Genomic DNA, 15551 nt, shown 5'->3' on the forward strand with positions numbered 1-15551 from the left:
ACTGCGCTTTCAATTATTCAATGCAACATCTGTGTTTTTTTTAGCAATGCCAAAGTAAAGTAACCGTGCAACCCACTTCACATCAGAATAAATTTAGGTTTGGTTTCAAAATGAAAGTTTGGAATATAAACTCTGCATGGTAGAACTGCAAAATAAAATTTAGAGCATAAAAATGTTTGATTGCCAACATAAAAACAAAATTCAATAAAATCTGATAATATTTTTGCTAGTAAACCAAAAAGTTAAGACGGGTTTGGAAAATTGTGCTAATGAGACTTATTTCCTTCACTGGGTTATAAAGCTTCATCACGCTGTGTGTGTGTGTGTGTGTGTGTGTGTGCGTGTGCGTGTGCGTGTGCGTGTGCGTGTGCGTGTGCGTGTTTTACTGCTCACATAATCTCATCTTTAGCCCAGAGTTAAAGCTGGAAGTAGGGAAATGCAATTACATCTCTCTATACCAGGGGTGTCAAACTCATTTTCACTGAGGGCCACATCAGCATAATGGTTACCCTCAAAGGGCCAGATGCAACTGTCATACAGAATAAATGTAACTAAATGTAACAAAATATAATGTAAAATAAAGGTAACTACTCCGTAACATATTGCTAAATAACTTTATGTATTTATTACTTATTCAATTTCACTCGTCGCATGACGCATATACAATGATACGCTGCAATCTAGAGGCGGGATGCCGTCACTTTGCGGGTAACGCAATCGCCATGCATTGTGGGAAATGTAGTTTAATGGTCAACACACGCCTTAAAGCAGCATAGACCTATTTTAACACTGATTTCTAAGAACAATTAATCACTCACGGGCCACATAAAATGACATGGCGGGCCACATTTGGCCCCCGGGCCTTGAGTTTGACACGTGATCTATACTATACTACACTTTACTATAATATAATATACAGTATAAAGTCACACAAAAAGTTGAGAATAGAGAATGTTAAATACTTTGTGATATTTGTGCAGGTGTCAGATTTTGCCAACTCTGCTAACAAGTTGCTTATACTGCAGCTTTAAAATGATCAGTCAGCATAGCAACTCCCTAATTACTGTGGTATTCAACTCATCAAAACAGTACTGTTCGAGTTGGACATCGCATGGTGGCTCAAAATGTTATGAGGAATACTTTCAATTAGGTAGGAAAACAAGAACTATCACATTGGCAGTAGAATCCCTGAGATAATACACTGATAAGTTACAAGAGAGAAAAGTCATATGTGTGTGTTTCTGCATCGTGAAACATTAGCATGTAGACTGGTTACTTTTACCTCCAAAATCTACTGAACCAAACACTCTTAATCTGGGTGCATGTCCTCACTCCTCATATTATTTACACATGCTGTATGCCTCGTGTGCCAGAATGTGTGTGCCAGTGCTTTGTAATACTATGACACTATCAGGTTTCCTAATGTGCCACCGGATGAATCCCCTCTGGTTCATCCGCTCCGAGTACACTGTTTGGCCAGATGGTTTCTTACGAGGAGAGCATATGATCACTGAACTCACATTAAATATTACACGTTGGCTATTACACTGAGGATGGTGGAAAGCTGCCTACATTTATCTCAGTTTGTTTGTCTAATTAATTGGTTTGGTCTACTTGGTTGACCAAATATGTTGTGATGAAGTGTTTAATAGTGTTAAATACACCCACGAATAGTTAACACTCCCATGTTTTTGTAAAGTACATCATTACACACACACAAAGACGATGAATGGCGTCAGTCGACAGCAGTTATGGAGTTGTTGTTAGCATGCAAGCCGAGTCCTTCCATGTCACCAATCAACATGTGTCATCAATCTAATAATCCCACTGTGCGTTTACCTCTTCTGCCCATTCACTCACTGTGGCTAACAACTAACTAAAATAACACATCCATGCAGTAAAACTGACTGTAGAGGGATAAAACAAATTTGAATTAAAAATCAAAACTGGGGTAGGCAACACTATTGAAAAATAATTCCACACTAACAATAATTCAGCATGAGGTCAATCCATTGCCCAGAGAGAGCTTCTTTTTTTTTTAGCCTTGTGAAAGAATCTACGAAACAACAGGCAGATAAAAAGGAGAGAGCACATCTATTGACTGTTCTACTATGGTGGAAATTTGCTGTTCCACCATTGACAAGACCTGCCTAGGCTGCAAAGTAATGTTAAAAAAAATGAAAAGGAGTCTAACAGAAAGCCAGACAAAATCATTTAAAGCTGTGTCAATATTGAGAGTTTCAGAAAATCAGAGATTGCTCACTCAATAATTAACTACATGCAATTTTCTAGTGTGCCTACTACATCTTTAAGGCTGTTTATACCAATGCAGCAAAACCCCTATGAAATCATAACAGTGAGTCATGTAATGCAGTCTGACAGGAGTGTAAACGTATCACTGCAAATGACAGGAAACAACTAGCACATGCAGGTGATTGCTCGCAGGAGGCATCACATTCAATTTGTCTTGTATGGAGAGAAAAAACAAGAGTGTCCTGTGTCCCGTGTTTGGTATCCTGACATTGTTGGTCAAAGAAAGATTTTCTAAACACTGGAAAAACAAGGAACCTATATTATACCCAAAGTATGTAGAACAGTGTGTATGGACGGGCAGCAAGCAAATGTGTGATGAGTCATATGTATGATGTATAATGGAAGCACAGGTTACTCGGTTGAGCTATAAAAGCTATATTCACTGGCTGAACTGCTTAGTCATAGAAAGCTGCAATGAGAGCTCTCACAGCACTGCTGTGAGTTGTTTGTGTTTGCACAGAAGTGTGAAAAAAATGCTGTGTGGTGTCCAACTATACTACAGGACAGATGGCTGAAGGGGCTGAAGGGTGCTCCATTTCCTTCCACTACTGCCCCCCCATGTACAGTGTAAAACAGAAAGGTGAATAGAGAAGATTAATACTGCAATACTGTGTAGGTGTATTACATCAGCTGTGTTTACATCTCGTCACCCAGTGATATTCCCATGCTGCACACAGTAAGTGATTTATTGTATGTCAACTTAGATCGAGGCAACAAAACTTTTTTTGCCCCATCCAACCTCTGTTCTTCCACGGTTACATAATTTATGTTGTTGATTACCAAAAAGGAGACAGAATAATAACATAAATCTACAAAATAATCACCAAAAAGTATGAACTTTGGCTTTAAATAATGTCCTGTAAAAAAAAACTGGGTGTTGAAACTTCAACATAAATGCATCAATAAATATAAATAAACCTGAGAAGTTACAGTAGATGAAGGAAGGGGATAAGTAAGTAGTGGACAGACGCTATCATTTCTGAAATAAGAGCAGTGCAAAAACAACCTAAATGTGAGCTTATGTTTCAGTAGTTAGTGCTCACTCGACAAATCTATCACATAGACCCTATTTTCTGTTGTGTGCACCAAATTGCATAATATATACCTAAAAAAATGTAATGGGATCTTCTGAGTAAACACAAATTCACACAAAATCTCATTAAATGGGAGCATGAGTTCAGGACATGAAATACTCTGATCTGATCCACCTCAACTGAGTGTCGTGAGATTCACCTCTGACTCTTTATTTAAATGGTACGACTACAACCTTTTTACCAAATCCGGGTCAAACATTTTAGCATGCCGTTTGATTTCCCAAAGGTCAAATCAAAATGTCAACGAATGCTGTACTGAAGATGGGAGAATACAGACAGCCAGGGAGCTGTCAGAGCAAAAACTATAGGCCACATCGGTTTCATACATTTTGATATCAATATGTGGTAATTACTGAGTAAAAATGTGGTAAACACTTTAAAGGAGACTATAATAAATATGCAAATGGTTGTGATAGACGGTATAGTCAGTGGGATAATTTACATTTTAAAAGGCTGTGCTCATCAGCGCTCTCTGCAGGACAAACCTTGCAACAACATGACTAACTCAAACATCAGTTGCATCCCAGCTGACATCAGGACAGCTGCTTCCAGCTTAATTACTTGCCTCATAGCATATATACCTTCTACAGATTCATCAGTCCTTGTGACAACATGATAACACTGATTGTGTGTGTAATTTTGATTTGCTTTGCAAAAAGGTGCTTTCTTTTTGTATATTATAGCTTGAATTGAGTTTCAAAATCATATGAGGTTTACAGTATTTGAGGGCTCCTTAATTAAATTAAACACAAACTTAAACTTTGTCTTTAAACTGGATTTTGCAGATGCCACTGGTGTAAGTGTGAGTGGGTGAATTGAGGGTGCATGATGATTCTTGGATGTTAAAAGTTGACACCGGTTGGCCTGGTAAAGTGACTAGCTTGAAAAGCACTGGATGCATAACTTATCCACTTGTTGTGATGCAACTTGAAGACTGGAGTGTTAACCTGTCTCAATAAATACCTGCCTACACAGACTATAGACACGCTGTCCTGTACATGCACATTGCAGACACTCAAATTTGAATTAGTTTCAGGTAATGATTAATGGGGGTTTAGCTATCAAATTAGATTACACAAAAAAAAACATGCATTTGAACTGAAATATACATATATATATATATATATATATATATATATATATATATATATATATATATATATATATACACTGCAGCAGCTCCAAGTTACAGAGCACATTTCACACATCCACTGTCCACCAGGACGACAGAGCATCACACTGCACATTACATGTCATTCACCGCCTATACTTAAACTTGTATTTAAGAAAAATTGGCTCAACATATTTAGAGAAATCTTCGCCGCTTGGAACCAAATCAGAATGAATGTGAATATTCACTCTGTAATAACACGTTACGCTTCAAAAGGGGCACGTTTTAAGTGAAAAATGCATCTTTCTTTGGCGCTGAACACGTAAAACCGGCGTGTGCAGATTATCCGCGGGAATAAAAACACAGGCGTAGCGCTCAATGGTTTCAGTGCGAGCACAGCATCACATGTCAGCAGCCACACTCTCAACAGACACTTTCTTACCTATTTGGCAGAAAAGGAGCAGCTGGGAAACGAGAACATCGGTCCTGTGAAGCGCCGTCTCCATGGTGTCGGCGTGAAAAAAAAAATTGAGCGTAAAGAGGCAGACGGTGGGGTTTGTGCGGGCGATCAGGTGCGTAAAGATGCGCTACCACATCATCGTGCCTCCTCTCTTGCCTCTAAATGCTCGGGTTGGTTTGGCTCGGATCAGCGCGGATCAGCCTGGGTTTGGTTTAAGAAGTGAGGTCTGGTTGGGTGAGTGGGGACGCGCACTCACACATGTAACGCGCGCCGCCCACTGTGGAAATCACTGCTGTAATATTCTTATGCCATGACCACAGGGACATATGTGCGTGCGTGCGTGTGCTGCAGTGTGTGAAACTCTAATCTACAGTAGCTTTATTTTGTGAAAAAAACACGACAGTAAACTTCAATAATTAACTTGATGATGATACAAGAATATTGCACTATTCACCTAAATATGTGATTGGTCAAGTTCTCCAACAGTGTTACCTTAATGACATTTATTATTTATATTAGGGCTGCAATAATTAAGCAGTTAACAGATTAGTCAATTGGCCTCCAATACTATAATTGATTGATCAATTTTCAGTGGTGTTTTTTGTTTGTTTTTTAATAAGTTCTTCAATTTCAGCTTCTTAAATGTAAATTATTCTGGTTTCTTCACACTCTTCAACCAATTGATCAATCACCTGAATAATACATAAAACAAGAAAAGCACTCGGAGAGCGCAGACCTCCACTAAGGCAGCTCAGTGCGTGTAACCAATGATAACGTCTACGGATCATGACCAAAATATAATCACTTGTTCTTGGTCCCATTGCAGACATTTCCTGATCATCCAATTTCATCCAAATCCGTCTGTGACTTTGAGTTATAACTAACAGACAGACATACAGACAAACAAAAAAACTCTCGCAAAAACATATACCTCTTTGGCGGAGGTCAACAAATAAATAAATAAATGTTGCAGTTACAGGCAGCTTTAATACTATAGTGTCTAGCAGGTTGCGACTGCCATTTAGTTAAGTGCTCTGTCCTTGTTAAGCTATATATTTTTATATGCTCTTGTAGAAATAAGAGTATTTAGATGGAATGACTTGTGCTTTGTGCTGTATTATGATAAGACTAAGTACTTGATGGGAAAAACAGGTAACATATGAAGAGTGACAGCACAGGAAACAAACATGATGCATGGTAGAGTAAGTTCAAACATCCATTATCTGACCACTGAGTACCAGAGACAGTCAACAGGTCCATATCTTCAAGTGGTGGATTTTCATGAGAAGCTTCACTGGAGTGCCTTGGAGAGCTTTACCTCACAGTGTGTGTGTGTGTGTGTGTGTGTATAAAGCAATGAAAGGGCTTTGGTCTGCTGAACTGAAGAAGCATCACACAACAGAACAAGAATGTGGACCAAGCCAAGCCAGGACTGTCCCACTAGGGAATCATTCTCTTTCTGTGTGTGTGTGTGTGTGTGTGTGTGTGTGTGTGTGTGTGTGTGTCTGTGTGTGTGTGTGTGTGTGTGTGTGTGTGTGTGTGTGTGTGTGATGGTGAGATTTGGCAGAGGTTGGACTGCAAGATTCCCATGAAGTACACAATGGCATAATACTGTGTGAGTGTGTACCTTGTGAAACAGATTGAGTGTAGCTCCACAAGCAACAGGCTTCAGTGGTGCAATAACACACAGTTGTGGAAGCTTACCAATGTTTGCGAGAGTGAGTAAGTGCGAGTGTGTGTGAGGCAGCCTTTGGTCACACAATAACATGCTGCTCTCGTTAGTGTGTGTGCATTAATTTGCATAAATTAAGAGCGATAATCCTCTTTAATTCAGACTGGAGCCTTGTCTCAATTGTTGGTCCAACATTTTTTCGGATGCTTGTTACAATATTCCCTCTGTCCCGGTGCTTCCGGAGATAAAAACCTGTGCATTTGTTTGGGGAGCATGAGTGTGGTTGGCGAACTAACATGTTGATGATTCTAACACTGGTTTGAGAAATTACTAACAAAACCAGATTTAATACAAATAGACAATATTGTAAATGCTCCAAGACAAATGCTCCCTTGTTGAGTCTTTTCAGTAAAGAAGATAGTTTAGAAACATACTTATCATACACAGTGGCAATCCCACCACCACTACACTACATAGAGGTTTTTTTTTAGATCCTGTTACTGTGTAAAGCTCCACACACTGGCAGCTATGGATTATGGATTATGCGTTTGCTGACTCTTTCCTCTCTCTGACTGAAGAGTGGACTGAAGTCAACAACTCATCTGCACTTCATTCAGGTCATCCTTTGTCAGCTCAGTGTATCACACACAATATCTTTGGGAAAACATGGACTCCATATTTTCAACCAAAATGTTACACTTCTGTTCCAAGTTGCACTATTTTGGGCGCCACTATAATATATGACATTATATGACGGAGCAAAAGGTGGATTGTATTTATATAGTGCTTTTCTTGTTATATCATAGTGGTGTGATCATTGTAGTTGAAACTACGGTGTTCACATTTTCTGTCACACAACTTTCATACCCATTCAAACACTGCCAGCACAGCCGTCAGGAGCAACATGGGGTTAAGTGTCTTGCCCAAGGACACGTTGGCATGTAGTTGAGAGAGGATTCACTGTACCACTGATCCACTATCATTCAGTGTATGATGTGGTCTTAGTAATGTAAACACTGAGTTTTAAAGTGAAGAGTTTGCTGTTAAATTGTTTCTTTCTCTAAAATGTCAAGTGATGCTTTATTGGTGTGTCTGTGATTGTGTTTATGTGTGTGTTTCCAAACCCCTGTTGCCATGGCAGTGAAGGTTGTTTCAGAATTGACATCGATATTGATGTCCAGTGGTGGCATCTGGGGGTCAGTGTCGTGGACACCACTGGGCTGACAAATACTGGAATACTGGTCGATGTGTGTGTGTGTGTGTGTGTGTGTGTGTGTGTGTGTGTGTGTGTGTGTGTGTGTGTGTGTGTGTGTGTGTGTGTGTGTGTGTGTGTGTGTGTGTGTGTGTGTGTGTGTGTGTGTGTGTGTGTGTGTGTGTGAGAGAGGGAGAGAGTGTGGTCGACGCCTGCCATCGAGCAACGTGGCTCTGTGTGTGGCTTGTTAGACTTGCAAATACATTTGTTTTGGGTGAAGGCTTTGTGGGTGAATTTGTGGACGCTTGTGTGTGTGTGTGTGGAAATAGAAGCATATATAAATATGTTGCATGTGTTTTGATGATGTCAGCCATTTTAACACAAATATGTGTCTATGTAGCAACAATAAAATACAACACAGTGCAGGTTTCAGTGTTGAAGAATTGCATTATCTATCGTATGTTTAAATATTAGCATGCAGTGATGCAACATCATGGATGCAAGCTGCCACTAAAGCCCATAAAAGAAGAAGAAATAAAGATGTAGCCAATGCTGTGATGCTGTAAACATAATATACCTACACATTAGCTTCTGTTATTTTCTCTTTACTTTACAGGTAGACTGAGCAAAAGCTGTAGATTTCCCATTAGAGAGAATATACACCCTATAATAATCAAAAAGCACTTTTTGATTATTTTCAAAGATGTTTCAGAGGTTTCCTTTAGAGATGACTCCTTGATAGAAAAACACACAGAGACCAGATTCTGACGACATCTGGAGAAACGACCAATGTCAGGATTGTCATTTGTCACCTGTATCAAGCAGCTACAGCTCCTGCTAATAGGTGTGTGTGTTTGCGTGTGTTACCGAGAGAGGAACCGAAAAGAGTGACACCGTGTGTATTTAAGTATTATTAAGTGTGTGTTTTCAAACGGTCTGTCTGTCTTATTGTGATGTGACATTTATCATCCTGACATAATACAGATCTTTAAGTCAAATCACTCATCTTACACTGAAAAACACCTATTACAGCATTTGAATGATTTACTCTTGAGGAAACATTTCTCCAATTCATGAATTCATGAATTATGGTAACATCTGAACCCTACCCCCCATTTTGTGAATACACTGTCATATGTAGAAAGCCTCTTAAAGCTCCAGGTACAGGTTTATTTTTCAATGTATAATATGTGAACATACTTCAAAGTAGTTTGTTGTCCATCCAGCTATATTACTTGCGTTATCCACCTGTCATTGCTATTGCGGAGCAACCTTGCTCTCAAAATTGTACCATTTAGTGGCACCCACAAGTCTCTGAAGGCACCAGTAGATGCACAGGTAGACCACCAGTGATTTACAAGGAAAGTCCATGCAACACCATTAGCCCACAGCTACATTTAACACAATCAAACACAGCCTGAGCTTTATGGTTAATCTTTCATCCAAGCACATATTGGTTAATTGCATTACAACACGCCAACACTCTAATGGAGCATGAGACAACTCAAATACAAATTTATGAAAAGTATCAAATACGACGGTATAGCGTAAACTGGAAGAATGCAACCAAAGTGAAGTAAAAAAAGTTTAGGGACAGAGGGAGGCGTCATACAAAATAAAACAATGATGGCAGTGACAGTCGGTAAATATACCTCGACTGCCAAGCCTCTGATAGTGAAACCTAATTTGTTTGGATAAAAAGCCCCAGGAAGTAAGAGCTTCAAACAGAATGAGGCAATATATTCAAGAGCTAACAGAGAGTAATGAAAGCATTTTGCACATGTAAAGCAAAGTACTTTACAAGAGCTACAGTTTGAGGTGGAGAGAGGCAGCACTTCCTGACATGTTAAATCACCAACGCTGCCAGGATTAAGATTTAAATCCCCATGATGCAACCTGTGTAGAGCATGTAAAACTTACTAGAACTAGCAGATAACCTGATAAACGTCAACAGACAGATCAGTATTTTCATACTCTTGGTTTAAAAATCTCTTGGTGAGAGTCAGTCTACAGAGATAAGAGTGAATAATGTAGTATTAGAGGCATACATGACATCGACAATCTTCATTTTTTAAGATATTTCCAGCATGACTTTAAAAACGCTGCACCCAGTAATGAAAAAATAAGCTCCCCTGATACTGCAGTGCTTCTACAGAGCAAAATATTCAACGAAATATTAAATGACTAGCGATAAAAAAATAAAACATGCAAATGTCCGCAACCTGATTTGAAAACAGAAACTGAAGGTCGTGGTAGGTTGTCTTCAGATTAACAGATTTTATGGATTATTTAAAGTGAATTGCAGGTTAAACTACTTCGTTGATAAACTGTTATTTGTCCATCAGAGGTCTCCACAAAAGAGTTATTGCAACCTGAATTTTCTAGATTTGGATTGACTTGAAAAAAGGGACCAGTATGTCAGTCTTGTGGTTTATTCTTTAAGTAGCCACGGTTACTGAGAGGGTTTATTTTTTATTATTTTATTTAACCTTTATTTAACCAGATAAAAGACCAATTGAGATCAAGATCTCTTTCGCAAGGGTGACCTGGCCAAGAAAAGCAGCAGCACACATCAAAAGTTAAATAAGAAGCAGGAAATGCAACATTTACAAAACAAAACATTGAAATATAAAAGTGCAACTAGATAAACATAAAGTGCAGGAGTTGTGATTGCAGTAACAATTTAAGAACATAGCCAGTTATGTCTGAGCTACAATGGCGGAGAAAACAAAACCTAAAAGACCTTGGTATTTTGAATTTGAGTGTAGTAATCGTTTTTGGCAACATTAATATGGTGCCTTTAATTTTCAGATTAATTATTTAAAAGGTCCAGTGCGTGATTTAGAGGGATCCATCAACAGAAATGCAATACAATAGGTACAATTATGTTTTCATTAATTTGTTTTTTGTTACCTGAGAAAGAGACTTTCATATTACACATGCGTGGAATCTGCCACTGTTTTGTTACGATGGTTGTATCACAGGCCAAAATCAAGACCAATCAAACAGCTTTCATGATTTTTATGCCATAGTTTCCCATATAAAAAATACACTAAGATGATGAACATGAAGCAAAAGTTGGTTGCAGTAAGTAACTGCAGCCCTGGATTCCACTAACTCCTACACTCTGGTCCTTTAACTTGCAGACATTTGATGAATTTGTGTTGTCTTGTGTAAGGAACGCCACTTATGCTCTGAGGCTTTACATCTCCATACTGCTGCAGAGAAACAATCTCATTGACAGCAGGGGAAACAAACTTAAAAGTCGGGTCAATTGTTAAATGGTGTGTGACATAAATAGTGAATGAAGTTCTGTCTTTGAGGCAGCACCAGAGGCACACTGAAGTCACGCACACACAGAGTGACACTTTCCTAAGAAGGGGGCATGCACCTCACCCCTGCAGCAGAGTGCTTGTGTTTTTAATTCCCTTCAGTCTGCACAAGAAGACTGAAGATGGATTTGTGCTGGGCGCCATGGCAACCAGTCAGACTATTTTCCGTCACTGTGGCTGAAGGAGGGAGAAAAAGACACAGAGAGGGAGAGTTGATCAACCACACACATTTCCATTCTGTCCTTACTCACTGGCAAGTCTTACACACATGCATGCACTGTCTGTCTCTCCACACACACACACACACCTAATTGTGCATGCAGCTCAGTGACAAACAGGTGTTTTGCAGAAGAATAAAAATAAGTTTCCACATTATGTAAAGAAACAGCTTTTATTCCAGACTGATTTCAATGAAACGTGAACATAAACTTGAACATACACATTTGGCACAAACAACATTTCAACTTTATCCTCTGATAAAGGCTACTTTGTAGGAGCATGAATTTTAAACATTATAAACCACAACGTTATAGGTGAGTACATTTATAGGAATCATTAAAGAAAATATAGGTTGTCCCTTGTAGGTTGGAAAACATAGGAACTGACTGACTAACAACATATATTCTATTCACATTAAATTCCTCAAAGGAAAAGTTGTCATCACTATCTTTTGATATATCACTTATTTATTTTCTTTTCATGATTTAGCTTGTGAAACTTGTGTGTGTGTATTTATACATACATGTATATATATATATATATATATATATATATATATATATATATATATATATATATATATATATATATACACACACATACACATATATATGCATGCTTGTGTGTGTATATATATATATGTATATTATACATATATACTGTATATATATATACATATACATAAATGAAACTTGGTGGGCTTTTCTGAAAGTATTTTCTTCGACAGAAAAAAAACAAATTCCATTTCATCCTATGTGTAAATGTTGAAGACCATGTTAAAGTGCATGCATATTAAGCACATATTTTAAAGGAAGTCACGGTAACTACTAATAAAATACTTACTCTCGCGTGTTTCCTCCTTTCACTGGCTTTCACAAAACCATTCTTCAAGCTAACGTTGTGTTCAAATGCGTCGTATTTACTTGTTAACCTTAATTTTAAATGTAAAATGTTTGACGGGCTTGTTTTCAGCCCCAATTATTAACGAACTACGCCACCACCTGGTCCGTTTAGCTAACCACGAGTGTATGACGTCATCACGCCGCGACAAGGAAGTACCGTGGTGCACGCACGTCCTTCACTTTACTCAACGCCACTGTGAACGAAAACCTCTTCAAATATCTTGTGTTTTTTAGCGAAACGGTGATATTACAGTGATTCTCCTGGTTTTATAGAGTGACAGGAGAGAACCGAAGCTGGAGACAGGAAGAAGAAAACCTCCGGGAGGTTTTTAATCCTTCATTCAGTGCGTGAGTGTTCAGTTTAATACGAGTAAACACATATACTATCATCTTACATGCCTTTATAGGCAACCTAAAGCTGTTGCTCGTTTATATTTAACATTTTGACACCCATTTTGGTCCCGATTTTCTTGCACGTATTATTTTGTCATTTGTCTTTGTGAAGTGGAATACAGATTTTAGTGATACTCCTTATCAGTTGTTTTCTTCTCACGGTGGTCATACACTTAAGTATACGTATATATTGGGACAACAGATGTAAATTGGTCACCAATAACAATCTGGTATGTTCATGTTGATGGACATACATGTGCATTGCCCCTACTCCAATAAGAATCCAATTATTTGCAGTCTAAAGTTGGACCAATCCTAATGTGATGGTGCCTGTTGGGTGATATTTAACCAGAGCTGATGTGAGGATCATAAACACACACAAACTACATGGCATAAGACTTGCAGCGACTCCTGTATTTACTTATCCCGCCTTGTCGTATTTGAAATCCCCTCCAAGACTCAGAAAGTGATGTCCGCTCCAAATTCAGCAGAGAGGAAGGCCTGCTGGGACGCCAGGGACCAGCTGTGGAAATGTCTGGATTACAATGATGACAAAGTTTCCGCCTGCCAGAAGTACCAGAGTGAATTTGAATCTAAATGCCCTGCTCAGTGGGTAAAGTGTCCATTTTTTTGCTCATCTGCTACATGCCGTTTTAATTCACTAGAGCAGGATTGAATCTCACCTTTCTTCTTCTTTTTTTTGTTGCAGGTGAAATATTTCGCAAAGAGAAGAGTCTATTTGAAGTACAAAGACAAGATGCAGCAAGAAGGCTTCACACCTGCAGAAGGGCCTCAGCAGCCTTCTTAACGGTGCTGCAGACAACCCCTCATTCACACCAGAGCTGGAGGTGCAGGACTTGGAGAGTGGTTTTCTAACGTGATGTGGACGAAGGACCTGTACTTAATCCTTATTTATTTGTACAGACACCATATATAAACAACTCAAAATGGCAGCAAGAATAACCAGTGGTGTCAGCTGGTTCTGGTCTTTGTTATAAAAGAAACCAGGGGGACAAAAGAGGAAAAGGATCTACATTCGATAAATCTACTTCTAGTTGGGTCACCTGGAACTATCCTGATGGCATTATTGACAAACTCTAAATTTAAAATGGTAAAAACGCAGCCCGCACACATCCACACATGCAGTACATGCACACACTGTTACTTGGTCACTAATGAGCACTCAACACTGTCCAAGATTTATTAAACTCAGAACCTACTCTCTGTCTCTTAGCAACCATTAAATTATCTGTCCAGATCACTGTGTTCTTTCGGTTTTTATTGCATTAGGACCAGTTGTATATTCTGATACATAATTAGTTTGTATTTCCAGGACATTGCTGCAAAAGTGTGCCTGTTTGAATAACTAAAATATTAAACACAACTTTAATGTTTTTCTTTATTGTTGTACAAGTATATCATCTTTAATGTGGTTGAATTGTAACTGGATACAATCATTCAGAAATATTACAACTCATTTGGAAACCAACTGGCAAAGGCACAATATCTTAATATTACAATTCTGTGTATTTACAAAGAAGTATGGCCTCTGGTTACATATGAAACTTTTAGGAGAACTAAATAAATTATGCAAGAGAAACATGATTCTGCTGACACTAGACCCTATATTTGTATTGTAATGATATAAAAAAAAGGCCACAAATTACACGTGTAAAAGTATAAAATGCATCTTTTACATTTCTGCACAGTACAGTAAACCCTTTCATCGTCTATGTGCAAAACCTTTCATCGACAGGTCACAGCCACTGTGATTTGACAGCTGCTGATCGCGTTATCTGCTGTGTTCACGTGTCGAGAAGAAAACAATTGAACGTGATTATCCTGTTGTTTAACATGCTGAAGTAATACATTAAATAAAATATGCATTGAATTTTTGTCAAGCTACACATGATTGATAAAAGTGGATAAGTGTTTTCTGCCCAATGACTGCCACATAATTAATATAGATCACTATATTGGTGTTCAATTTACGATGACTCGTAAGAGAAAAGTATAAAATACAAGTTGTACAAGTACAAGATATTGTAATGTCATGGAGTAATGGAGTGAAGCAAAAAAGAAAGAATGTTTACTACTGCTTTCGGTGCTGGCAGTGAACACAGTTCCTGTGCATAAGGCACCGACACTGTCACAGTTCGAGGTTGGATTACTTCAAGACACAGTCACATCAATATTGTAGCACAAGCAGCAGGATGTATAGCAACTGTGGCCAATGTATATTAACTTGTTCACAGTATAACAGGCACAAGATCGGCTGTCGTAAGACATCATTCAGGCACATGATAGCAGCTAAGGACAGCGGTTTGTTGATAAATACAAAATTATACTTCTGTTTTTGCATACTGACTCATGAAAGGTTATTGTGTGCATCTGTAAAGGCTTGGCACTGAAACAGTACATCAGCAGCAACAGCAAAAGCCCTTTTTTAATATTTAAACAGCAGTTTGCTGTTTTTAAAACCGTTTCAGCTAACCAAAGTCCGATTTCACCAGCCCACAATGTTCCAATGTGTGTAATCTGGATCTGATGTTTAGAAAATTCGGCAACACAGTAAAAAGAAGCTTTTCTACAAAATCAGTGTAGCTTATTTTCTACCCACACGCCAGTGTTCTCCACAGGAAAGGGTATGAAGCAGCTCTTAAAAAGTTACTTATCATTTTCCAATCATACATCAAACATCAGCTCTTGATTACCTCTGTCACTTTTAATGATTTCTTCAGTGATTCAGTGAAAATCCTCATCAAACGTCTTTAATTGAGGGTAAAAAAAATAAAAATTCTGGAGGTCAGAGTTCAATCCAGTCCAGTTTCACAAGGACATCTCCTTGCGATGCCAAAATATA

At 38.4% G+C, this 15551-nt stretch overlaps 2 protein-coding genes across 5 annotated transcripts in view; one reads left to right on the forward strand and one right to left on the reverse strand.

Annotated features, from left to right (window-relative positions):
• Positions 1–5024, reverse strand: part of ptprz1b (protein tyrosine phosphatase receptor type Z1b) — a gene marked incomplete at both ends in the record, with an annotated part of 52189 nt that extends 47165 nt beyond the window's left edge. The window contains one exon of the mRNA XM_083907039.1: positions 4961–5024. Coding sequence (XP_083763165.1) covers positions 4961–5024 — 64 coding nt within the window. The remainder of the gene's footprint in view (positions 1–4960) is intronic.
• A 7433-nt stretch (positions 5025–12457) lies between these two features.
• On the forward strand, positions 12458–13946 carry coa6 (cytochrome c oxidase assembly factor 6). Of its 4 annotated transcripts, none has more exons than XM_083906602.1 (4): positions 12458–12643; positions 12986–13047; positions 13146–13301; positions 13398–13946. In XM_083906602.1, exons 3-4 carry the CDS (start codon positions 13158–13160, stop codon positions 13494–13496), a joined length of 243 nt encoding a protein of 80 aa, XP_083762728.1. In that variant the 5' UTR covers positions 12458–12643; positions 12986–13047; positions 13146–13157; the 3' UTR covers positions 13497–13946. The 4 variants fall into 4 exon arrangements, with proteins under 4 accessions (XP_083762728.1, XP_083762730.1, XP_083762727.1 ...); XM_083906604.1 differs by having other exon boundaries at positions 12458–12639; XM_083906601.1 differs by lacking the exon at positions 12986–13047.
• The last annotated feature ends 1605 nt before the right edge of the window (positions 13947–15551 follow it).

Source organism: Microchirus variegatus, assembly GCF_963457635.1.
Source record: "Microchirus variegatus genome assembly, chromosome: 20".
Lineage (NCBI taxonomy): Eukaryota > Metazoa > Chordata > Actinopteri > Pleuronectiformes > Soleidae > Microchirus > Microchirus variegatus.